Below are 27,157 nucleotides of genomic sequence, written 5' to 3'. Positions count from 1 at the left end.
GTCTCTTTGTGTAACAGCCATTGTTGGAAGATGTCAGCTCCTGTTGTAAATGGGGTAACAAGTCTGATGTTGGCTGTAGTCATAAACAGTTGGCTATCATTTTTTTTTTGCTTTTGTTTTGCATTGTATACCCTCTAATTCCAGTAGTTTTTGTAATTTAAAAAAAGAGATACATTTCCATTATTCTTGCCAATGTTGATATGAATAAACATCTGTTTATTTCTTTTAGATATGTAAAGTACTTTGTAACTTTGTTATGGAAAGCTCTCTAAATTAAGATTATTATTATTATTATCAATGTTGTTATTATTATTATTATTATTATTATTATTATTATTATATGTTTGGTAGAGAACTGGGTAAAGAGTTTGCACCGAGTGAGCTAATCCAGTTGTAAGTTCAGGTACTCCGTAGTTAATGCTGTTGTATTTGTTGCAGGACCTTCCTCTTGGTGGTTTGAAGGCCGTTGTGGAGGGAGTGGAGAAGAAGCTGAGCTTCAGTGCAGACGATGTGCTAACGAAGGCCACCATGCTGGTTGGGGATAAAGTTCAGTTTAAAATATCCACCAACCTCAAGACCAAGGCAGAGAGGGCCGTCAACGTGGAGATCCTGGCCGACACCTTTGAGTGCGATCACACAGAGGAGCAACGCAAAATAGTGAGTCTGGTGAATGCTCAGTTGTCAGCAACGAAAGTGCAAGAGAAGACTCTTTTTGTGTTAATTAATATTTGGAAGTTTAGTGTAGTTTAGGATATGTTATAGACCGCAGCAGTTCCGCCCACAGCCGATTCCGGAAGTAAGATTCCCTAGTACAATTTCTCCATTGACAATTGAAATATAAGCCATAAAATCGTATCCGTCCGTGGTAGACTTAAAACCAGCTACGATATGACTAAGCGATTGTACATGCTCATATAGACTCGTTACTCACTAGAATCAAGATGGATACCGAGGCTGTCAGAACCAATGTGTGGCCGTCTGATAAAAACAGTTTTTCTCATCTTGAAAGTTGAATTTACTCAATGGAAACGGTAGGAAGTCATCTTCTTGAGCGGAATTAAAATAGAAGCATGTTAAACTGTCATTACGTTGCAAATGTTCGAAATGTTTAAGTTTGAAAAGGCTGTCGTGGATCATGGGAATGAGTAGTTCCTTCCCTCGGAAATTAAAATATGGACACAGTCTTTTACCTTTTTTTGTTTTTCTGATCTTTTTTTTGCTTGAAATGATACGTTGTATGATTATGAGTCACATCGTAGCTTGTTAGCCTAAGGCATGGCCTAAAATTCTTTATATATGGATATTTCCAGACATTAATTGGAGAATTAAATGGGAAACTTACTTCAGGAAACAAAGTGTTCACGGAGGCTGGACTGTTGCGCTCTATTGTGGTGGTCCGTAATTACAAGTCATTATCAGTACAAAATAATTTCCTTGACGAAGTGCATTACTTTATCAGGGTGTGGTTCTTGGCTTGAGCAACTCATTTGGATACATCAAGTGCTCTCAGGACCCCAAACTGGTCTTTGACCTCTGTGAGGTCTTGGAAGACAAGAAGCTCTCCAACTCAGAGAATGTGGAGTTCACCATAGTGCCAGTATGATGCCTTTCACTTAGTGACAAAAAAGAGACAAACAATTATTTTTGGGATAATTCAGAATAATCTTACTTGGCGTCTAGATAGCTTTATATTCAGATACGTTCATATTCCTCTTGATCTGTCCAGAACACGGTGGCTGGGACTGGCTACCAAGCCATCAGCATCAGGAGACAGACAATGTTCACCCCAGTGCCAACACTGGACAGCCCCACTACAACACATTCAGAGAAAGTGTTCATCTCTGTGCCAACATTAGAGGGCCCCGCTACAACACAGACACAAAAGGTGCAGTAATTGGTTTTCCACATTTAACTCCCATTTCTAATTTTGTGGTTCTGTCCCTATTTGGAGAATGTTTTATATATATATATATATATATATATATATATATATATATATATATATATATATATATATCTACTTCATAGGGATCTACAGCAAATCACAAACAAGTTCAAAACCTCAGTTGACCACAATTGTAAGAATTGTAAAATGATAAATACCATGTATATGTTGATAATCCTTGTCTTGTACACTTCCTGTACACAGAAGATTACCATCCAACCAACAAACACCAAGGAAAGGATGCAGAAAGACACAGGAATCAATCCTGATGGCCCCAAAACAGGGTACGTTTTTGGTTCTCTGGGTCCAATGCACAGGTCTTGCATTTACCAGTAGAACATTTACAAAAGTTTCATTATCAGTAGACATAACAATTTATTTGTTTTTGCTACAGAACACATGTCCAAATTCTGCCCGGCTCAGTCAGAGCAGTAAGACTGAAAGAGAATACAGAGGACTCCAACACAAAGACAACAGAAGCATCTGGAAGGAGAAGCAGCATCCACCCAAACTGTGACCATGGCAATCAAAGCAGGAACAGAATCTCAGATAAGGGTGGCAGGATTGATCGACCTCAGAGTTACCGTAGCTCGAGCAGAGAAAGGAGACAAGTAGGAGTAAGCAAAGATGAGAGCGATAGAGAGAGAAGTCGCAGCAGGAGCAGAGAGCGGTCTACCGGGAACAAGCGGAGCAGGAGCAGTGACAGGGTTAGGGACCAAGGCAGAGATCGGAGTCACCGTAGCTCAAGCAGGGAAAGGAGGCGAGGAAGAAGCAAGGAGAGGTGGAACAGAAACAATAGTCGCAGCAGGAGCAGAGATCACTCCCATAGGAGTCACAGTCGGAGTCACAGCAGCAGTCACAGCAGCAGTCACAGCAGAAGTAGAAGCCGGGAAAGAGGTGGCAAAATTGGTCAATTTGAGTGGCACCATACAGCAACCAGAGAATGGATAAGAAGAGAAACGAGCAGGGAGAGGAGCCGTAGTGATGGGAGGAGTCGCAGCAGGAGCAAAGAACTTTCCCCCAGAAACAGACGTAGCAGTAGCTGGGAGGGGAGTAGAGATGGGGACAGGAACAGGGGCAGAGACCAGGATAGGAGGAGCAATCAGGGGAGGAACTTTAGCTCTGAGTGTAGAGATGAGAAGCGACAAAGCAGCAGTGGTGAGGGTTCCTCCAGGAAACGCAGGCGGAGCAGGAGTCCCAAGATAGAGCCTGTGACTGCAAAGGTTCGTAAGGACCTGTCCAGTTCTAAGGCCTCTGGTACTACAAACTACAGATCACCCAATCCTCATGCAGTTGAGGATGAGGAGGGTGAGGACTTGGCCACGAAGAAAAAGGAGCTGGAAGATTTGGATGCTTTAATTGCTGAAAAGCTGGCTGAAATTGCTGACTTGGAACTAGAGATGACATCTGTTATCTTTGATGGTAAGGACACTGCATGCCAAACCTCTTTTTCTCCACAACATTACATTACATTACATTACATTTAGCAGACACTTCTTGACCAACGTGACTTACATATGTCAGCTATATTACAAGGGATCACATTGTCCCCGGAGAAACTTGGTTAAGTACCTTGCTCAAGGGCACAACGGTGGAAGCTGGGAATTGAACCGACAACTTTCAGGCTACTGCACGCTAGCCCAGTTCCTTAACCACTACACTACCACCACCCCAACATCAGAGAGCTATGCCCCATGTCAGACAAGCCCACGGAGACCACCTTTATGACCCCTTCCAGATTGACGAGAAATATAAAAAATATCTAAAAGAAGTAGTCTGGGAGGGGCCAAAGAAGTACAAAGAGATAACTTGCGACATGACCGCGCTTCGAGATTCAGGAGGGATAGTTTATGTGGTGATGGCGTGGAACCAGTGCTGTGTGTAGAAGTGCAGTTCCTCAGACAGGCTGAGGAGGATACCGAGGGCCGCTGTGATCATGACAGAGATGCCGATGACTGTTATAGAGTATAGAAGAGTATAGTGTATAGTGCCACATGATCAGAAGAGAGAAGACCAAACACCAAGCCTGAGCCAGCATGAACAGTAGTTCTACCAGAAAGACTCAGTAGACAGAATAGAATCAGTTAACAATTTAATTAGTAAAGGAACAGCTTGGATACAAGCATGATAGAGTCCTGAATAGGTAACAGTCTTTGGCGTAGGCCCCGTCTCGGATCCGTCCAGCGATGAGTGGATCTCATCTCCTGCCGATGGATGAAGGCAGGGCGGGGAGCTTCACTACCCCACGACGCAGACGGGACCAACTGGTGGTGGTGGCTGAAGGAAGATTATGTGGTAGGCAGACCATGCCCGATGGACGTGGACTGCTGGCAGAGGTGGCTGGAGGGGAGGTGGAGGCGACGTCAAAGTCGGCGTACTGAGAAGCAAAAGCAGTGTTAGGTGGAACATATTTAAAGAGCCCACTGAATTCCTATAGGCTAGCGCTGATTGAATGAGTGAATGATCAGATTGCAGGGCTTTCCCGAAAAGTAGGTAAAGCTAAGCCCTTTATCGGTAATGCATCGGTATTGCATCGGTAAATGCATCGGTATTTTGGCATTCAACGGCGCATTTGAAAGAAGTTTGCTTGCAAGACCGTATGAAATAGTCATTCTTAAACCATGCATTACTAAAACCTAGCATAGCCTTCACGCATTTGCACTCGTCTATTATTTGAACTCATTGGCAAAGAGAAACCAACTTCACCAAGGTGTCAGTCAACGAAGACAGTTATATGCAGTTACTTTCACTATTGACTGACAATGGGTTACCATCGAAAACATAGGCTGGAAAAAGCAACACCTACCCTAATATTGCTCAAATGACTGAATAAAACAACATTTATCCTGCAGAGGAGTTGCTTATATCTCGTGACAGTGCATCTTCAGCTGTGCTCCATACGTGTCTCTCTCCTCTCCCCTAATCACTTTTAACCGTCATTACCAATTTGCAAATGATGGTGAATAACTACTCATCATGAGATGTACAGTATTTCGTAATATCTTTATTATGACCGCCGCACAGCGAAGCGGCGGTCATATAGGTTTAGTCAGATTTTTTTTTTTTTTTTTTTCTTTTTCGCATGCCCAAATTTCCGTCAATGATTCCCGGGACACTGAAAGACCGGGGTACACGAAACTTGGTGGACATGTAACCCCACATGGATAGCATGGAACCATCGTTTTTCGTTTTGATCTGTAGCCCCTCCGCTGAATTGGACCCCCCGAAAGGAGGGTAGGGCAGACACAGTTTTCTGTGAATATCTCGAAAACCGTAGGGTTTAGGAGGACCATTTTTTTTTTTGTATGTTGATCTCAAGGGCCATGTCAACCCATTCCATAACCACTCATTTCATGTATAGCGCCACCTAGTTAAACACAAAAAAGTAAAAATGAGGTGGTGTAATTGAAGGTATCTGTGACCTAACATAGTCAAAACTGCACAAAATTGGAAGTGTAGGATCATTATGACACCCTATGTATGCACGCCAAGTTTTGTGGAATTCCGTTCATGGGGGGCCACACAATAAATTAATTTATGTTACTATACACCAACTGGCCTGTAGGTGGCCGGAGACAGTTTTCTGTGAATATCTCGAGAACCGTAGGGCCTAGGAGGTCCACCTTTTTTTTTGTATGTTGGTCTTAAGGGGCATGTCAACCCATCCCATTACCACTTATTTCATGTATAGCGCCACCTAGTTAAAAATTAAAAAGCAAAAAAATGAGGTGTTTTCATCTCAATATCTCTGGCTGACAAGGTCAAAACTGCACGAAATTAAAAGAGTAGGATCATTATGACACCCTCTGAATGCATGCTAAGTTTTGTGTACTTTCGTTCATGGGGGCCTTACAATAAAATAATTTATGTGTACATTTAGTGACGTACACCAACAAGGATTCCCGGACACTGAAAGACCGGGGTACACAAAACTTGGTGATCATGTACCCCCACATGGATAGCATGGAACCGTCATTTTCGTTTTCATCTGCAGCCCCCTGGACTGGACCCCGAAGGAGGGTAGGGCAGACACAGTTCTCTGTGAATCTTTTATGGTATGTTGGTCTCAAGGGCCCACATCAACCTGGCTCATAATCACTCATTTGTGATTTGCCCCCCCCCCCGGTAAAAATGAAAATCAGTAGGATTAAAAAGAAAGCCAAAATAAATATTCATCATCATCATCATGGCTGCATTTTCAGTATTGGCGAGAAGTAGTCGTTTGTCCACTAGATGGCGCATCGTTGCAGTGAGACGTAATTTTGTTGGAAGTTAAAAGTGGGTTGGAAAAACAATGGACGCTTCATACAAGGACTGTAATTTACCGCAGCGAACATCTAATAAGGATAGGACGATGTTCACATGAAGTGTAATTCCCATTTCTTCTTGAAGCCGAAATAAATCTAAGGATGTTTCTCGGACATGCTTGGTTTTTACTGCAGGTACGTTAATCTTGTAATATCAATAAGGACCTAGGTAATGTTACCGTTAGCGTTGGTTGAGTGATGGAGGCATTTGATTGATTGCATTTGTAGAAAACTATAAATGCGGTTATACCAAGCAAATTGATAGCAGCACTGTTTGTATCTTCGACTGTCATTTATTGCACGTGCTACAAAATCATTCTGTGCAATGGAAGATTTACCAACGTTACCGGTCTGATACAGTTTTGCCTATACATCGAGACTGAGACGCCTGTTTATTTTGTTTTAAAGTGCGTGCAGGGTGTGAGAGGGGAATCGATGTGCTTTGATTACAGCTTGGTAGTTGTAGTCTGTGAAATTAAAAAGCACGCGTGTGTGTGAAGTATCCAAACAATGACACCTTCATTTCATTATGGCTGCTTTAGCAAAACACCTTAAGCTACTGTGTAGTGGGTCCCATTTAGAAGTGGCTACTTCATTCGGCTTTCCTTGACTCATGGAGCTGCGAATGTTATTACAACTTTTCGCCAATGATGACAGTTTAAGTCCGCTTGATACTGTAAGGCGTAAGCCATTGGTTTCAAAAGGAGATTTTATTTGTGTCGCTAGCATAGCCTATTGACAATTTATGTTGTCAATAGGCCTACCTTATAATCCTACCTGTAGCTTAGGGAAGCTAACAACTTTCTATTAGGATCTAGTTTGTTAGTTACCGCTTTGTCATAACTCCCTGATGCATTTTGCATTTAGAATAGCCAGAGCGTGTATATCTCAATCGGAAAATTAAACAATATCGGTGCCTATGGACTAGGCTGGGTGAACCCAGCCTGATCTGCCCTCGCTATTTATTTTTTGATTTCTTAAAAGATTGAGCTTGGTCTGATGAAAGCCAGACTAGCCATGGACCTCAGTTAAACAATGCAAGGGAACATGAATCAGCCTATATTTTGCACTAACAATAACGACAAAGCTTTTCAACTTTGGCCCGTTAAAATGTGTATGAACAGTCTAGCGGCGATTTCATCAAGGCCCATTTGGACATGTCAATTATTTGCACCACTGGTTAGATGTAAAACAGCATTTCGTTTCAGACTAGGCTACTGTTACTTAATTTGTGCATTAACAATAACGTTTCAGACTACTGTTACTTAATTTGTGCATTGACAATAAAGTATTACATGAACTAAAGATGACACAAATCTTATGTAGAAGAAGAAACATTCACAAAAAATCCATCCATCCAAAATGACCTTTGTTTTGATAGCTGTTGAAAACGGCATGGAACTGACAGAGATGTTTTTGTTTATAAATACATAAAAATAAATAAATAAATAACATTATGCTGATACCTTTTGCTTTTCCCAAATACAATGTAGCCTACAGGTGTAAGTGACCTTTCATCAATCCAGTTGCAATGGATGAACTGTGATGAACTGCCCTACTTGTGATTGTTTAGAGATTTTAAAGGTTTATAACAATTCTACATCTTCTTTGGCTATTCTACAATCTATTCACCTTTTCAGCACCAGTAGGGTACTTTCTGTGCAGCCGCGACACACACACTCAGGCATGCCAAACAAGCATACACAAAAGTTTCAAGAGTGGGGATGGAGTAAAATATGGAGACAAATTGAAGTGTGATTTATTTTTTCGGAACGGATGTACAGGACTGAGCTGGGTTGTCATATTTTGTACCGCTATGCGGTACATCTAGTTATGTTTCCCATTGTAATCGTGCAATTTGTAATGCTTTGCATGGACGTGCGCTGGTGTGCGTTCATGAATGATAGAAGGATGGTGCGTGCACCTGCTAATATGACTGTTGACATGCTCTCTTAAAATAGCATATGAACAACTCGCCATTGACTTCTGACCAGGTTTAGATGGTGTATGATATCGATTTTTAGACAACGCGCCAGGCCCCTCCCTAGGTTGTTAATTGTCACACCCCTGGTCGCAATGTTTAAAAAATAAACATGCAAAATACCGAATTAAGCTTTGCGCGTGTGAATAACGAGCTTTAAGCCATGCGCTGGAGCCCAAAATACAGCCCTCCGGGTCAAAGATGAATGAAAGACTAAGAACTGGATGTACATTATTTCCTTACAATCAGTGTGATTATACACATTATCTGTGTTTGTATATTTCCATGATTTGTTATTCAAGAATAACTAAACACCAAACTTATCAAATTACAATAAAGTATGTCAGAGAGCCATTTAATAACCAGACAATAACCACGATTCCCTCTCTCATTCTGTTGATCCGTTCCACGATTCCCTCTCTCATTCTGTTGATGACGTGGACGTGACTCGAGAAGACTCAGGAAACACCATCATCTCCCTCCAACAGCCCCAGAAGGATAAGAACTCCCCAAAGAACACATCTCAACCCCGAAGCCCTCCAGCCACCTCCACTGCTCCTGATGTTTCATCCAGCTCATCTCCTGCGGTTTCATCCTCTGGAACACCCAGACCAGAAAACAGCGGTGGTCTACCTCCAGATGCAGATTTCGACATGACTCCAAAAGACTCAGGAAACACCATCATCTCACTCCAACAGCCCCAGAAGGATGTGAACTGCACAAAGAACACAGCTCAGCCCCATAGCTCTCCATCCACCTCAACTCAAAAACGCATTAAACCTGAAACATATAAAACAGTCTGGATGTGTGGATATGCTCTTTCAGGTTTGGCCAGATGGATGGCAACAGCTCAAAAACATGCCAGTAAACTGGGGAATAATAGTCCTAGCATTAGGGTGCAACACTTGGGAGGTCCTGGAATGACCTGGACTAACCTTGTGCTCCAGATGCACGAGCTCAAAAGCAACCAACCCTATCCAGACATGCTCATCATCCATCTTGGAAGCAATAACATCATGACAAAAAAGGAAGACTTGCTGAACACAATCAAGAAAGACTTGACTCTCACACACAACATCTTCCCCCAGTGCCAGATTGTGTGGTCTGACATGGTGCTAATGCCCTTCTACAAACAAGGCATGACTCTTAGTAACAAGGCTGATGAGGCAGGCGACAGAATTCATGAGGTGATCAATCGTACAGCGCATGCTATAGTTCATGACCTGGGGGGAAGAGTCATCACCCATGACAACATTGGCCCTGAACTCTATAGCCCCAGTGGCAATGAAATGGTCATCTCAGACAAAGGCATTAAAAGGTTCAACCTTAATATTCTGCAGTTTGTGAATGAGTGGAAGAGGCAGGTCAACTTTGTGTCTGCGCACACAGAAACTATTCCGAAATCCCCAGAGCCCACTAACAACAACCTAGAACCTGTTAATCAGTTCCACGATTCTCTCTCTCATTCTGCATCTCAACCCCAGAGCCCTCCAGCCACCTCCACTGCCCCCGATGTTTCATTCAGTTCATCTCCTGTAGTTTCGTCCTCTGGAACACCCAGACCAGAACAGAGCGGTGGTCTGCCTTTGAATCCGGCAGATGCGGATTTAGATGTGACTCGAGAAGACTCAGGAAACACCATTATCTCCCCCCAACAGCCCCAAAAGGATGAGAACTCCCCAAAGAACTCATCTCAACCCCATACCCTTCCCCCCACTTCCTTTGTTCCTGACATTTCATCAAGCTCATCTCCTGCAGCGGGTGATGACATGGATGTGACTCCACTAGACACAGCCACCATTTCCCCACAACAGCAGTTAAACCAGAAGGTAAACAGGCCTCTGACTTGTTCATCACCAAATTAATCACATTGAAAATGTTGTTCCATATTAGTGTTCAGACCAATCCCATTTCACCCCTATCCCTATACATTAGCACTTATCCCTCTACATTTGCACCTATCCCTATACATTTGCATGTTGTAGCCTTCTATCCCTATACATTTGCATGTTGTAGCCTTCTATCCCTCTACATTTGCATGTTGTAGCCTTCTATCCCTCTACATTTGCATGCTCACTACTCCCCCTCCCTCCCATTTTGGGCAGCCGTGGCCCACTGGTTAGCACTCTGGACTTGTAACCGGAGGGTTGCCGGTTCGAGCCCCGACCAGTGGGCTGCGGCTGAAGTGCCCTTGAGCAAGGCACCTAACCCCTCACTGCTCCCTTTTTTTTACCTTAAAATAAGGTTTCCAAAATCATTTTGATGACACATAAACTCTTAATAAAACTAATGACACTTCTGCAGCACTCTAAGTGGGGTTGCATCGCTTGCAATAGGACTAAGCAAGTTGCTAGTTTGGGTCAAAAAAAGCCCTATTTTTTTTACTTGTTCAGGGTAGCAGAAATCATGTCTGATATCAAGATTTCATTTCCATTTTTTCCTCATTAATGTGAGAATGGGCATAGCAAACAGATTTGTTGTTGATTTTATAGCCATTTGAGAGTTGCTCGAGTGCTGGTAGTTGGAGAATGAGGTAATGCAGGTGTTATTTCGGTGTGTAGAATTTCTCAGATTACCTAGCAGTCTGTCTCAAGTCAGAGATTTCATTTTTATTTTGGCTTTTGGGGGTAATAATAATAGCTCAACTTGTGAAAAGATGTCTGCAGTCTGCAATAGTTTTGACTGATCTTGTGTGTTCTTGACCTCCAGCAGCAGCAGGTCAGAGAGAGCAATGAGAGTCCTGTGGAGGCGAACCAGACACATGGGAGCAGTGAGCCCATCACAGGTACCACACACACTCTGAGTGCAGTACACACACACACACACACACACACACACACACACACTGAGTGCAGTTTACCAGAGATGTTCACAAGTCATTTTTTGGAAGTCCAAGTCGAGTCTCAAGTCTTTGAGGGAGAAATTCAAGTCAAGTCTCAAGTCTTTTGTCACAAGGTCAAATCTCAAGTCTCTGGCCATCTGATCTGCCCCTAACACTGTATTGTTAAATATTATGCTGTATTGTTATACATTCAAAGCATGCCCTGTAGCTACCAAAACTGCAAAATCAGTTGTAGGATAACGTTATGGGGTCTACTGCAATGCTGCAATCTGAAGAAACATAAATTAAGATCTCTGTTTCAATATTATTTTTTTCCAATTGCTTATTTTGCTTGCCACTTATAAAAAGTGCATGATACAACTGACGTGTAGTTTTTTGGGGGAAATAGCTCTAAACTAATACTACAACATTTCTATCATGTTTTTTTTCTGAAATCAAAGTGGGCAGCCAAGAGTAGATGATCTTGTGACAGGAAAAATATCACTTATGCTGGAGCTAGCTTAATTTAGTCTATATCCAGAATTTACTTTGGGTCTCCAACTTGGGTCTCCAACATTGTGTCTAATCTGCTACTTAACATATCCCTCTAGCCCTAACCTAAGTGTGTCACATCATATGGCCAACTATAAAGATGCAATCTGTCTGTTCCCAGCATTAACACTTTGCGATGGTTAGCGTGATACCTGTGATGATACATGCTAAGTTTAACGTCTCTTTCACAGTAGTGACTGACCTATCTGGGTGCGTTTTGAGATGCCTGATGAAATTAAAGGTTGTTGAACCGGCATAATTACAGTGCATGAAAATGCACTGTTCTGTTATCCGAAGTCTTCTTCTTCTTCGTCTTATTTTCTTTTTTGAGGGGCAGCCGTGGCCTACTGATTAGGGCTTCGGGCTTGTAACCGAAGAGTTGCCGGTTCGATACCTGACCAGTAGGAAAAATGTGGGCTGGGGAAGTGGTTGAGCACTGCTCTCCCGTGCCCACATCCACGGCTGATGTGCCCTTGAGCAAGGCACCTAACCTCTCACTGCTCCTGGAGCGCCGCTGTAGCAGGCAGCTCACTGCTCCGGGTTAGTGTGTTCACCTCACTGTGTTTACTGTGCGCTGTGTGTGTTTCACTAATTCACGGATTGGGATAAATGCAGAGACCAAATTTCCCTCACGGGATCAAAAGAGTATACATACTTATACTATACTTATTCTTCCCACCAAATTTCTGCGTCTAATTCAGCTTCAACCGTTTAACGTAGAAATTTCGTTCAAAATTTCGTTGTAACGTAGGTCTTGAAAAGGACACTTGAGGAATGTATTTTTCATTTTTGTAAACTTTATACTTTTGGAGATATTAACATAAAGCTTATTTTCCCCCATAGACTTGGCATTGGCCCTATGACATCACAATGGGCTAATTAAATTGATTTGCACCTGTATCAACTGCCAGCTGCTCAACTAGGCCCCCTCAAAGAGCCAGTTAAACTGATTGCACCTGTATCAACTGCTTTCTGCTCCACTAGGCCAACTCTCTCTGTTACTCTCCATTCTACAAGGCACATTGTCAAGTCTGAAGTTACTGTTTTTCCGACTCAGACTTGAGTCCCCATCTCTGTAGTTTACACACACACAAACACACACACACACACACACACACACACACTGAGTTTACACACACACTCTGATCACCAGCAGACCATAGAGTTGTGTTCGTTGTGTAGATTAGTTGGGTTAGAGTTGGCTTTAGGGTACAGCTGTGCTCTTTGTGTAGATTAGTTGGGTTAGAGTTGGCTTTAGGGTACAGCTGTGTTCTTTGTGTAGATTAGTTGGGTTAAAGCTGGCTATAGGGTGCAGCTGTGTTCTTTGTGTAGATTAGTTGGGTTAGAGTTGGCTATAGGGTACAGTTGTGTTCTTTGTGTAGATTAGTTGGGTAAGAGTTGGCTTTAGGGTACAGCTGTGTTCTTTGTGTAGATTAGTTGGGTTAGAGTTGGCTATAGGGTGCAGCTGCTGGTGAATTTGTGTAGAACTGTGGCTCTGCAGTCAGACCATTCTCATCTGTTACTTAAGAATAACACTTTAAACACCCATCCTTTAATAATGCTTTAAATCTTCAGCCCTTGTTGTTGTCTAACATATCTAATGTAATTAACAGGGAGAACACTTGTAATTACTCCAACAGTGATTGACTAAACGCTAATGCAATGCACTGTGTTTTTTCTGTCTTGCAGGCCCTGTTACCAAAACATGTGATGTGAAAGGTCCACCCAAAGTGGTCTGGATGTGTGGTTTTGCTCTTTCAGGTTTGGCCAAAAGGATAACATCAGCACAAAATCAGGCCGCTAAACTAGGGAATACATGCGCGAGCATGAGGGTTCACCAGTGGGGGACTCCTCAGATGACCTGGACGGAACTGGTAATCGAGATGTGCCGGTTCAAACGTCAGCAGCCCCGCCCAGACATGCTCCTCATTCATTTGGGAGGGAGGAACGTTGACCTGAGCTATCCACACTCTAGTCTGAACAGCATCAGGAATGATTTGGGTAAAACACACAGAATCTTCCCCCAGTGCCTGATTGTGTGGTCCAACATACTGCCAGGAGGCTCAAGGATCAAAGGCATGACTGACGAAGCCACAGCAAAAGCCATTAATAAAATCAATCACAAAGCACGTTCTTTAATAACTGACCTGGGGGGGAGAGTCATCACTCACCAGGACATTGGGCCTGAACTCCATCTCTCCAATGGCCTCTCAAAGCAAGTCATTGAAATGTTTAAAGAGAACATACGGAAATTTTTGCATGAGTGGGAGATGGGGGTCAATTCTCAATCAGAGCTCACAGACACCACCTCAACAAGCATAGCGCCCCCTACTGACAATACAGGGCCTACTTCAGACAGATCACATCGCAGCCAGAACGCATCTGAGCCCCACAGCCTTCTGGCCACCTCCACTGCTCCTGCTGTGTCATCAAGCTCACCTCCAGCAGCCACCTCCACTGCTCCTGCTGTGTCATCAAGCTCACCTCCTGCAACCACCTCCACTGCTCCTGCTGTGTCATCAAGCTCACCTCCTGCAGCCACCTCCACTGCTCCTGCTGTGTCATCAAGCTCACCTCTTGCAGCCACCTCCACTGCTCCTGCTGTGTCATCAAGCGCACCTCCTGCAGCCACCTCCACTGCTGCTGCTGTGTCATCAAGCTCACCTCCTGCAACCACCTCCACTGCTCCTGCTGTGTCATCAAGCTCACCTCCTGCAGCCACCTCCACTGCTCCTGCTGTGTCATCAAGCTCACCTCTTGCAGCCACCTCCACTGCTCCTGCTGTGTCATCAAGCGCACCTCCTGCAGCCACCTCCACTGCTCCTGCTGTGTCATCAAGCGCACCTCATGCAGCCACCTCCACTGCTCCTGCTGTTTCATCAACCGCACCTCCTGCAGCCACCTCCACTGCTCCTGCTGTGTCATCAAGCGCACCTCCTGCAGCAGGTGATGATGTGGATATGACTCCCGAAGACTCGGGAAACACCACCATCTCTCACCAGCTGTCCCAGAAGGTAAACCAGGTCACTTACTTAATCATTTTCTCATTAAGGTCATTAAAGAAAATCTGTAGATCGGGAAACCTTCTTGGAATTGGTGATATTGAAACCAAGAACCGCTTTGGTGGAGGGGCATGAACAATTTAGCAAAAAAAAACAAGGCACTGGCCTGTTGAAGAAAAGGTTCAAATGCCTGCCTTTATTTTAATGGGCAAATCTACATGATTAAAAAAAACAATACTTTGGTGCTTTGCAGCATTTGAAAAGGCTGTCGTGGCTCATTGGAATGAGTAGTTCCTTCACTCCAAAATTAAATTATGTACACAGTCATGTACCTTTTTTTTGTTTTTCTGATCGTTCTTTTGCTCGAAATGATATGTTGTATGATTATGAGTCACATTGTAGCTGGTTAGCCTAAGGCATGGCCTAAAACTCTTTATGGATATTTTCAGACGTTAATTGGGGAATTGAATGGGAAACTTACTTCAGGAAACAAAGTGTTCTCGGAGGAGGGGCTGGACTGTTGCGCTCTATTGTGGTGGTCCGTATTTCCAAGTCATTATCAGTACAAAATAATTTCCTTGACGAAGTGCATTACTTTATCAGGGTGTGGTTCTTGGCTTGAGCAACTCATTTGGATACATCAAGTGCTCTCAGGACCCCAAACTGGTCTTTGACCTCTGTGAGGTCTTGGTAGACAAGAAGCTCTCCAACTCTGAGAATGTGGAGTTCACCATAGAACCAGTATGATGCCTTTCACTTAGTGACAAAAAAGAGACAAACAATTATTTTTGGGATAATTCAGAATAATCTTACTTGGCGTCTAGATAGCTTTATATTCAGATACGTTCATATTCCTCTTGATCTGTCCAGAACACGGTGGCTGGGACTGGCTACCAAGCCATCAAGATCAGGAGACAGAAAATGTTCACCCCTGTGCCAACACTGGACAGCCCCACTACAACACATTCAGAGAAAGTGTTCATCTCTGTGCCACCATTAGAGGGCCCCACTACAACACATTCAGAGAAAGTGTTCATATCTGTGCCACCATTAGAGGGCCCCACTACAACACAGGCACAAAAGGTGCAGTAATTGGTTTTCCACATTTAACTCCCATTTCTAATTTTGTGGTCCTGTCCCTATTTGGAGAATGTTTTATATATATATATATACTTCATAGGCAAATCACAAACAAGTTAAAAACCTCAGTTCACAACAATTGTAAGAATTGTAAAATGAATACCATGTATTTGTTGATAATCCTTGTCTTGTACACTTCCTGTACACAGAAGATTACCATCCAACCAACACACACCAAGGAAAGGATGCAGAAAGACACAGGAATCAATCCTGATGGCCCCAAAACAGGGTACGTTTTTGGTTCTCTGGGTCCAATGCACAGGTCTTGCATTTACCAGTGGAACATTTACAAAAGTTTCATTATCAGTAGACATAACAATTTATTTGTTTTTGCCACAGAACGCATGTCCAAGTTCTGCCCGGCTCAGTCAGTGCAGTAAAACTGGCAATGACAGAGAATACAGAGGACCCCAACACAAAGACAACAGAAGCATCTGGAAGGAGAAGCAGCATCCACCCGAACTGTGACCATGGCAATCAAAGCAGGAACAGAATCCCATATAAGGGTGGCAGGACTGATCGACCTCAGAGTTACCGTAGCTCGAGCAGAGAAAGGAGACAAGTAGGAGTAAGCAAAGACGAAGGCGATAGAGAGAGAGAGAAGGAGCAGCAGGAGCAGAGAGCGGTCTACCGGGAACAAGCGGAGCAGGAGCAGTGACAGGGTCAGGGACCAAGGCAGAGATCGGAGTCACCGTAGCTCAAGCAGGGAAAGGAGGCGAGGAAGAAGCAAGGAGAGGTGGAACAGAAACAATAGTCGCAGCAGGAGCAGAGATCACTCCCATAGGAGTCACAGTCGGAGTCACAGCAGCAGTCACAGCAGAAGTAGAAGCCGGGAAAGAGGTGGCAAAATTGGTCAATTTGAGTGGCACCATACAGCAACCAGAGAATGGATAAGAAGAGAAAGGGAGAGGAGCCGTAGTGATGGGAGGAGTCGCAGCAGGAGCAAAGAACTTTCCCCCAGAAAAAGACGTAGCAGTAGCTGGGAGGGGAGTAGAGATGGGGACAGGAACAGGGGCAGAGACCAGGATAGGAGGAGCAATCAGGGGAGGAACTTTAGCTCTGAGTGTAGAGATGAGAAGCGACAAAGCAGCAGTGGTGAGGGTTCCTCCAGGAAACATGAGGCCCGAGCAGGAGTCCCAAGATAGAGCCTGTGACTGCAAAGGTTCGTAAGGACCTGTCCAGTTCTAAGGCCTCTGGTACTACCACCTACAGATCACCCAATCCTCATGCAGTTGAGGATGAGGAGGGTGAGGATTTGGCCAGGAAGAAAAAGGAGCTGGAAGATTTGAATGCTTTGATTGCTGAAAAGCTGGCTGAAATTGCTGACTTGGAACTAGAGATGACATCTGTCATCTTTGATGGTAAGGACACTGCATGCCAAACCTCTCTTTCTCCAGATCTCCACAACATCAGAGAGCTATGCCCCATCTCAGACAAGCCCACGGAGACAACCTTTATGACCCCTTCCAGATTGACGAGGAATATAAAAAATATCTAAAAGAAGTAGTCTGGGAGGGGCCAAAGAAGTACAAAGAGATAACTTGCGACATGACCGCGCTGCGAGGTTCAGGAGGGATAGTTTATGTGGTAATGGCGTGGAACCAGTGCTGTGTGTAGAAGTGCAGTTCCTCAGACAGGCTGAGGAGGATAGCGAGGGCCGCTGTGATCATGACAGAGATGCCGATGACTGAGTATAGAAGAGTATAGTGTATAGTGCCACATTATCAGAAGAGAGAAGACCAAACACCAAGCCTGAGCCAGCATGAACTGCAGATCTCTAAGATGCGTAGGCGGTCAGATGGGGGTAGGTGTTTTCCTGAAGGAGCAACCCTTGGCAAGTCTATTGATCTAGTGGGGACCAAACATGTACAGCCTCGACATGGTACGTTCTTCCTCGTTTAGTCAGACAAATGTACCCTACTGCTCTAACAATCAGTGAGAATTATTTAGTATTAATTGCAATCCTAGCTCTTAGTTTTATGTAAGATTACTGTATCCCCCCACATCATTCCTTATGATATGATAAACAATCTGAAAAGGGGAATTTAAAAATATGCCTAAAAAGTAAAAAATGTAGGGAAAGAAAGAGTGTTTCATTGATATTTGGGGTCAAAGAATAATGAAAGACTAAGAGCTAGATGTACATTATTTCCTTACAATCAGTGTGATTATACACATTATCTGTGTCTGTATATTTCCATGATTTGTTATTAAAAAATAACACCAAACTTATCAAATTACATTTAAGTATGTCAGAGAGCCATTTAATAACCAGACAGAAACACTCAAGCAGTGCTTGACTGAAGTACTGTTTTTGTCCCCTTTCTTTCAGGTGATGGTACTGACAGAAATGATAAAACAGTCTGGATTTGTGGTCATGGTCTTGTAGCTGTGGCCAGAAGGATGAGCATGTGGCCAGAGTGTGGCATTCAGCTGGATAAAATGAAAGGGTTATGGAGTGGAACGCAAGGAATGACCTGGAAAGAGCTTGTGCCCCATTTGAACAGACTCAGAAACAAGTGGCCCCTCCCACACATGCTCATCATCCACCTGGGCGACGACAACATCAACATGAGGAACACAGAGGACCTGCTGATCACCATTAGGGAGGAACTAACCCGCGTACGCAACCTATTCCCCCAGTGCCTGATTGTGTGGTCTGACATCCTACCCACATGCTTTTGGAAACAGTGCATGACTCCTGATGTGGAGGTTGATGAGGCAGCAGGCAGAATTCATGACATGATCAATTGCAGAGCACATGCTATAGTAACTGAATTGGGGGGAAGAGTCATAACCCATGACAACATTGGCTCTGAACATTATTACCCCAATGACATTTGCCTTTCAGACCAAGGCATTCAACAGTTCAACCAAAACCTCCAACAGTTTGTGGAAAACTGGGAGAAGGAGTTAATCCCAACATCAGAAATCACCTCAAATTCCCCAGAGCCCACTAACAACAACCTAGAACCTGTTGATCCGTTCCACGATTCCCTCTCTCATTCTGTTGACGATTTGGACGTGACTCCAGAAGACTCAGGAAACACCATCATCTCCCTCCAACAGCCCCAGAAGGATGTGAACTGCACAAAGAACACATCTCAACCCCGAAGCCCTCCAGCCACCTCCACTGCTTCTGATGTTTCATCCAGCTCATCTCCTGCGGTTTCATCCTCTGGAACACCCAGACCAGAAAACAGCGGTGGTCTACCTCCAGATTTGGAAATGACTCCAAAAGACTCAGGAAACACCATCATCTCCCTCCAACAGTCACAGAAGGATGTGAACTGCACAAAGAACACAGCTCAGCCCCATAGCTCTCCATCCACCTCAACTCAAAAACGCATGAAACCTGAAACATATAAAACAGTCTGGATGTGTGGATATGCTCTTTCAGGTTTGGCCAGAAGGATGGCAACAGATCAAAAACATGCCAGTAAACTGGGGAATAATAGTCCTAGCATTAGGGTGCACCACTTGGGAGGTCCTGGAATGACCTGGACTAACCTTGTACTCCAGATGCACGAGATGAAAAGCAACCAACCATATCCAGACATGCTCATCATCCATCTTGGAAGCAATAACATCAACATGACAAAAAAGGAAGACTTGCTGAACACAATCAAGGAAGACTTGACTCTCACACACAAGATCTTCCCCCAGTGCCAGATTGTGTGGTCTGACATGGTGCTAATGCCCTTCTACAAACAAGGCATGACTCCTAGTAACAAGGCTGATGAGGCAGGCGACAGAATTCATGAGGTGATCAATCGTACAGCGCATGCTATAGTTAATGACCTGGGGGGAAGAGTCATCACCCATGACAACATTGGCCCTGAACTCTATAGCCCCAGTGGCAATGAAATGGTCATCTCAGACAAAGGCATTAGAAGGTTCAACCTTAATATTCTGCAGTTTGTGGATGAGTGGAAGAGGCAGGTCAACTTTGTGTCGGCGCACACCGAAACTATTCCGAAATTCCCAGAGCCCACTAACAACAACCTAGAACCTGTTGATCCATTCCACGATTCTCTCTTGCATTCTGTTGACGATGTGGATGTGACTCAAGAAGTCTCGGGAAACGCTATTATCTCCCTGCAACAGCCTCAGAAGGATGAGAACTTCCCAAAGAACGCATCTCAGCCCCGAAGCCCTCCAGCCACCTCCACTGCTCCTGATGTTTCATCCAGCTCATCTCCTGTAGTTTCATCCTCTGGAACACCCAGACCAGGAGAGAGCGGTGGTCTACCTCCAGATGCGGATTTGGATGTGACTCCAGAAGACTCGGGAAACACCATCATCTCCCTCCAACAGTCACAGAAGGATGTGAACTGCACAAAGAACACAGCTCAGCCCCATAGCTCTCCATCCACCTCAACTCAAAAACGCATGAAACCTGAAACATATAAAACAGTCTGGATGTGTGGATATGCTCTTTCAGGTTTGGCCAGAAGGATGGCAACAGATCAAAAACATGCCAGTAAACTGGGGAATAATAGTCCTAGCATTAGGGTGCACCACTTGGGAGGTCCTGGAATGACCTGGACTAACCTTGTGCTCCAGATGCACGAGATGAAAAGCAACCAACCATATCCAGACATGCTCATCATCCATCTTGGAAGCAATAACATCAACATGACAAAAAAAGAAGACTTGCTGAACACAATCAAGAAAGACTTGACTCTCACACATAACATCTTCCCCCAGTGCCAGATTGTGTGGTCTGACATGGTGCTAATGCCCTTCTACAAACAAGGCATGACTCCTAGTAACAAGGCTGATGAGGCAGGCGACAGAATTCATGAGGTGATCAATCGTACAGTGCATGCTATAGTTCATGACCTGGGGGGAAGAGTCATCACCCATGACAACATTGGCCCTGAACTCTATAGCCCCAGTGGCAATGAAATGGTCATCTCAGACAAAGGCATTAGAAGGTTCAACCTTAATATACTGCAGTTTGTGGATGAGTGGAAGAGGCAGGTCAACTTTGTGTCGGTGCACACCGAAACTATTCCGAAATCCCCAGAGCCCTCTAACAACAACCTAGAACCTGTTGATCCGTTCCACAATTCTCTCTTGCATTCTGTTGATGATGTGGATGTGACTCAAGAAGTCTCAGGAAACGCTATTATCTCCCTGCAACAGCCCCAGAAGGATGAGAACTTCCCAAAGAACGCATCTCAGCCCCGAAGCCCTCCAGCCACCTCCACTGCTCCTGATGTTTCATCCAGCTCATCTCCTGTAGTTTCATCCTCTGGAACACCCAGACCAGGAGAGAGCGGTGGTCTACCTCCAGATGCGGATTTAGATGTGACTCGAGAAGACTCAGGAAACACCATTATCTCCCCCCAACAGCCCCAAAAGGATGAGAACTCCCCAAAGAACACAGCTCAATCCCATACCCTTCCCCCCACTTCCTTTGTTCCTGACATTTCATCAAGCTCATCTCCTGCAGCGGGTGATGACATGGATGTGACTCCACTAGACACAGCCACCATTTCCCCACAACAGCAGTTAAACCAGAAGGTAAACAGGCCTCTGACTTGTTCATCACCAAATTAATCACATTGAAAATTGTCGTTGTTCCATATTAGTGTTCAGACCAATCCCATTTCACCCCTTGCCCTTACTTTTTAGCCCCTATCCCTCTACATTTGCACCCATCCCTATACATTTGCATGCTCACTACTCCCCCTCCCTCCCATTAAAGCTGCTCTAAGTGATATTGGGTTACGTCACTTCTGTTGACATTCAAGGTACAGGCAACTAGCGGATGGTGAGGTGATGTTTGCTGTACTGTATGTGACAAAAAATGTTTTAGCTAAGAAACCAGGTAACATCACTAAGAGCACCTTTTAAAATCATTAATGAAAATCTGTAGATCTGGATATTGAAACCAAGAGGGTGCGCTTTGGTGGAGGGGCATGAACAATTCAGCAACAAACCAAGGCACTGGTCTGTTGAAGAAAAGGTTCAAATGCCTTTAGTGTAAAGGCCCCCTAAAGAGTTTTTTTTACCTTAAAATAAGGTTTCCAAAATCATTTTGATGGCACATAAACTCTTAATAAGACTAACGACACTTCTGCAGCACTCTAAGTGGGATTGCATCGCTTGCAATAGGACTAAGCAAATTGCTAGTTTGGGTAAAAAAAATAACTATTTTTTACTTGTTCAGGGTATCAGAAATCATGTCTGATATCTCTCATGTGATATATCTCATGTCTGAAATGTATTTTCTCATTAATGTGAGTATGGGCATAGCAAACAGAATTGTTGTTATTTCGGTGTGTAGAATATCTCAGATTACTTAACAGTCTGTCTCAAGTCAGAGATTTCATTTTTATTTTGGCTTTTGGGGGTAATAATAACAGCTCAACTTGTGAAAAGATGTCTGCAGTCTGCAATAGTTTTGACTGATCTTGTGTGTTCTTGACCTCCAGCAGCAGCAGGTCAGAGAGAGCAATGAGAGTCCTGTGGAGGCGAACCAGACACATGGGAGCAGTGAGCCCATCACAGGTACCACACACACTCTGAGTGCAGTTTACACACACACACACACACACACACACACACACACACACTGAGTGCAGTTTACCAGAGATGTTCACAAGTAATTTTTTGGAAGTCCAAGTCGAGTCTCAAGTCTTTGAGGGAGAAATTCAAGTCAAGTCTCAAGTCTTTTGTCACAAGGTCAAATCTCAAGTCTCTGGCTCTGCCCCTAACACTGTATTGTTAAATATTATGCTGTATTGTTATATATTCAAAGCATGCTCTTGGGTGCTCCTTCTTGGTGCCCCCCCCCCCAATCCCAATAAACTTCCTTGTATCCTTGTATCCTTGTATGTCCTGTAGCTACCAAAACTGCTAAATCAGTTGTAGGATAATGTTATGGGGTCTACTGCAATGCTGCAATCTGAAGAAACATAAATTAAGATCTCTGTTTCAATATTATTTTTTTGCAATTGCTTATTTTGCTTGCCACTTATAAAAAGTGCATGATACAACTGACGTGTAGTTTTTTGGGGGAAATAGCTCTAAACTAATACTACAACATTTCTATCATGTTTTTTTTTCTGAAATCAAAGTGGGCAGCCAAGAGTAGATGATCTTGTGACATAAAAATATCACTCATGCTGGAGCTAGCTTAATTTAGTTTACATCCAGAATTTACTTTGGGTCTCCAACTTGGGTCTCCAACATTGTGTCTAATCTGCTACTTAACATATCCCTCTAGCCCTAACCTAAGTGTGTCACATCATATGGCCAACTATAAAGATGCAATCTGTCTGTTCCCAGCATTAACACTTTGCGATGGTTAGCGTGATACCTGTGATGATACATGCTAAGTTTAACGTCTCTTTCACAGTAGTGACTGACCTATCTGGGTGCGTTTTGAGATGCCTGATGAAATTAAAGGTTGTTGAACCGGCATAATTACAGTGCATGAAAATGCACTGTTCTGTTATCCGAAGTCTTCTTCTTCTTCGTCTTATTTTCTTTTTTGAGGGGCAGCCGTGGCCTACTGATTAGGGCTTCGGGCTTGTAACCGAAGAGTTGCCGGTTCGATACCTGACCAGTAGGAAAAATGTGGGCTGGGGAAGTGGTTGAGCACTGCTCTCCCGTGCCCACATCCACGGCTGATGTGCCCTTGAGCAAGCCACCTAACCCCTCACTGCTCCCGGAGCGCCGCTGTAGCAGGCAGCTCACTGCTCCGGGTTAGTGTGTTCACCTCACTGTGTTTACTGTGCGCTGTGTGTGTTTCACTAATTCACGGATTGGAATAAATGCAGAGACCAAATTTCCCTCACGGGATCAAAAGAGTATACATACTTATACTATACAGTACTTATACTTCCCACCAAATTTCTGTGTCTAATGCAGCTTCAACCGTTTAACTTAGAAATTTTGTTCAAACTTTGTAGCGTAGGTCTTGAAAAGGACACTTGAGGAATGTATTTTTCATTTTTGTAAACTTTATACTTTTGGAGATATTAACATAAATCAAGCTTATTTTCCCCCATAGACTTTGCATTGGCCCTATGACATTACAGTGGGCTAATAATTAAATTGATTTGCACCTGTATAAACTGCTTTCTGCTCCACTAGGCCAACTCTCTCTGTTACTCTCTATTCTACAAAGCACATTGTCAAGTCTGCAGTTCACACACACACACACACACTGAGTTTACACACACACTCTGATCACCAGCAGACCATACAGTTTTGTTTGTTGTGTAGATTAGTTGGGTTAGAGTTGGCTATAGGGTACAACTGTGTTCTTTGTGTAGATTAGTTGGGTTAGAGTTGGCTTTAGGGTGCAGCTGTGTTCTTTGTGTAGATTAGTTGGGTTAGAGTTGGCTATAGGGTACTGTGTTCTTTGTGTAGATTAGTTGGGTTAGAGTTGGCTATAGGGTACTGTGTTCTTTGTGTAGATTAGTTGGGTTAGAGTTGGCTATAGGGTACAGCTGCTGGTGAATTTGTAGAACTGTGGCTCTGCAGTCAGACCATTCTCATTTGTTACTTAAGAATAACACTTCAAACACCCATCCTTTAATAATGCTTTAAATCTTCAGCCCTTGTTGTTGTCTAACATATCTAATGTAATTAACAGGGAGAACGCTTGTAATCAGGGTGCGATTTGTAGGGGGGATGGTGGGGATTTCCCCCCCTCTGGTTTTCCTATCCCTACCTCTGCTAAATTATTTTTTAATCCCGGTGGGGACAACATTTATCCCCCTCTGCCCCTCATATTGATTAATGCTACTTCATATAAGTAAAGCGCTGCAACGTGAGAACAGTCTAGCTAGCCTACATAATAATCTGACATATCAGAAACGCACTGTCAGCACTCATGCTGCTGACACAGTGGCTGCGTGATAACTTAATTTGGCCTTGATCGTGCAGGACATTTCAGAATGTCGAGTGTGTAATCCATCATAAATGGCTAGTTTCAATGAAAAAGTTAGCTGGACAAATGAAAGAAAACGAGAAGGATTCAGTGAAGCATATAGTCATATTTTAGAACCTTCAAAATTAGAAAACTGTTGCAACTGAGATGGAGGACAACTGCACGTAGAGTAGAACGTAGGCCTATTGTCCGAAGGAACTTACATTAAATGAGGAGATATTTGCTGATTGTCACAAAAAGTTTTACAGAAATTGCTTGGCATCACTTATTCAATGGCTCTCTACCGAAACACCTGTAGTTTGCGGAGGACGAACGAGAAAGCACTCGTTTGATAAATCAGCCAGTAGGCTAGGCCTAGTAGACAAATAACTTTCAGAAATAATCTGTAAAAACAAATGTAGGTGGGTATTTAAACTATCTACCGGGTGTTTTAACAGCTGCAAGAAATAGAAGCTTCATGGTCTTTATGTTTTGGTTCGTAAATTATTTTCATAAAACTTCAAGTTGCCCTATAACTTTACTCTCCAAACTCTTCACTGCACTGTAGCCAATTAACTGACAGTATGATAGTAGGCTATTTATTTTCTGTAGGCTACAATAAACACATTTATTTTTTCAACTTTTGCAATATTACGCACTTGGCTACTGAACGCAAATCAGCAGGAGAGAGAATGCACGTAGCCTACGCAGCATGTAGCGCAATGTGTAGGCTATTTGGTTACCAACACTGTTAGCCAATTTGCTAACTTAAGACTTCAGTGCCATCATATATAACGTTTTTTTACACAACAAATACAGAAAGGATGGAGGCAGCAAAAGTAGAGGAGTCATTTCAGATGGGGCAAGAACAAGGTGAATTTGTATGCTTGTCAAAACGTAGTCCTACCCTGCATTAGAGGAGCTGATCATCATACCAAGCACACTCGCTGTTTAAAGTCATACACCACGGTAAACTGAAACTAAAATGTTACAAAGGTGGCAAAATTAATATAGGCTATTATTAGCCATGACATTACTAGGCTATGAATCGTTAGTTAATTTTTTTTTGGGGGGGGTTACAAAATCATCCCCCCCTCTGGTTTTTACACAAATCGCACCCTGCTTGTAATTACTCAAACAGTTTTTGACTAAACGCTAATGCAATGCACTGTGTTTTTTCTGTCTTGCAGGCCCTGTTACCAAAACATGTGATGTGAAAGGTCCACCCAAAGTGGTCTGGATGTGTGGTTTTGCTCTTTCAAATTTAGCCAAAAGGATAACATCAGCACAAAATCAGGCCGCTAAACTAGGGAATACATGCGCGAGCATGAGGGTTCACCAGTGGGGGACTCCTCAGATGACCTGGACGCAACAGGTAATCGAGATGTGCCGGTTCAAACGTCAGCAGCCCCGCCCAGACATGCTCCTAATTCATTTGGGAGGGAGGAACGTTGACCTGAGAAATCCACACTGTAGTCTGAAAAGCATCAGGAAGGATTTGGGTAAAACGCACAGAATCTTCCCCCAGTGCCTGATTGTGTGGTCTGACATGCTGCCAGGAGGCTCCTGGAAATTCAAATGCATGACTGACGAAGCCGCAACAAAAGCCATTAATAAAATCAATCACGGAGCACGTTCTTTAATAACTGACCTGGGGGGGAGAGTCATCACTCACCAGGACATTGGGCCTGAACTCCATCTCTCCAATGGCCTCTCAAAGCAAGTTGTTGTAATGTTTAAAGAGAACATACGGAAATTTTTGGATAAGTGGGAGATGGGGGTCAATCCTGAATCGGAGCTCACAGACACCATAGCGCCCCCTGCTGACAGTACAGGGCCTACTTCAGACAGATCACATCTCAGCCAGAACGCATCTGAGCCCCACAGCCTTCCGGCCACCTCCACTGCTCCTGCTGTGTCATCAAGCTCACCTCCTGCAGCCACCTCCACTGCTCCTGCTGTGTCATCAAGTTCACCTCCTGCAGCCACCTCCACTGCTCCTGCTGTGTCATCAAGCGCACCTCCTGCAGCCACCTCCACTGCTCCTGCTGTGTCATCAAGTTCACCTCCTGCAGCCACCTCCACTGCTCCTGCTGTGTCATCAAGCTCACCTCCTGCAGCCACCTCCACTGCTCCTGCTGTTTCATCAAGCGCACCTCCTGCAGCCACCTCCACTGCTCCTGCTATGTCATCAAGCTCACCTCCTGCAGCCACCTCCACTGCTCCTGCTGTGTCATCAAGCGCACCTCCTGCAGCCACCTCCACTGCTCCTGCTGTGTCATCAAGCGCACCTCCTGCAGCAGGTGATGTGGATATGACTCCCGAAGACTCGGGAAACACCACTATCTCTCACCAGCTGTCCCAGAAGGTAAACCAGGTCACTTACTTGATCATTATCTCATTAAGGTCATTAATGAAAACCTGTAGATCTAGAGAGCTTCTTGGAATTGGTGATATTGAAACCAAGAAGGTGCGCTTTGGTGTAGGGGCATGAACAATTTAGCAAAAAAACCAAG

At 43.9% G+C, this 27,157-nt stretch overlaps 1 protein-coding gene across 1 annotated transcript in view; it reads left to right on the top strand.

Annotated features, from left to right (window-relative positions):
- Positions 1-417: 417 nt before the first annotated feature.
- Positions 418-27,157, top strand: part of LOC125311866 — a 30,957-nt gene continuing 4,217 nt past the window's right edge. Inside the window, exons 1-9 of the mRNA XM_048270230.1 lie at positions 418-657; positions 1,727-1,885; positions 2,150-2,229; positions 2,340-3,367; positions 8,690-10,062; positions 10,943-11,018; positions 13,296-14,620; positions 22,195-22,270; positions 25,832-27,009. Of these exons, the coding sequence (XP_048126187.1) occupies positions 418-657; positions 1,727-1,885; positions 2,150-2,229; positions 2,340-3,367; positions 8,690-10,062; positions 10,943-11,018; positions 13,296-14,620; positions 22,195-22,270; positions 25,832-27,009 (5,535 nt within the window). The remainder of the gene's footprint in view (positions 658-1,726; positions 1,886-2,149; positions 2,230-2,339; positions 3,368-8,689; positions 10,063-10,942; positions 11,019-13,295; positions 14,621-22,194; positions 22,271-25,831; positions 27,010-27,157) is intronic.

The sequence above is a fragment of the Alosa alosa genome, chromosome 18, assembly GCF_017589495.1.
Source record: "Alosa alosa isolate M-15738 ecotype Scorff River chromosome 18, AALO_Geno_1.1, whole genome shotgun sequence".
NCBI lineage: Eukaryota > Metazoa > Chordata > Actinopteri > Clupeiformes > Clupeidae > Alosa > Alosa alosa.
The sequence above is the reverse complement of the archived record's forward strand: the minus strand, read 5'-3'. Positions and strand labels throughout refer to the sequence as shown.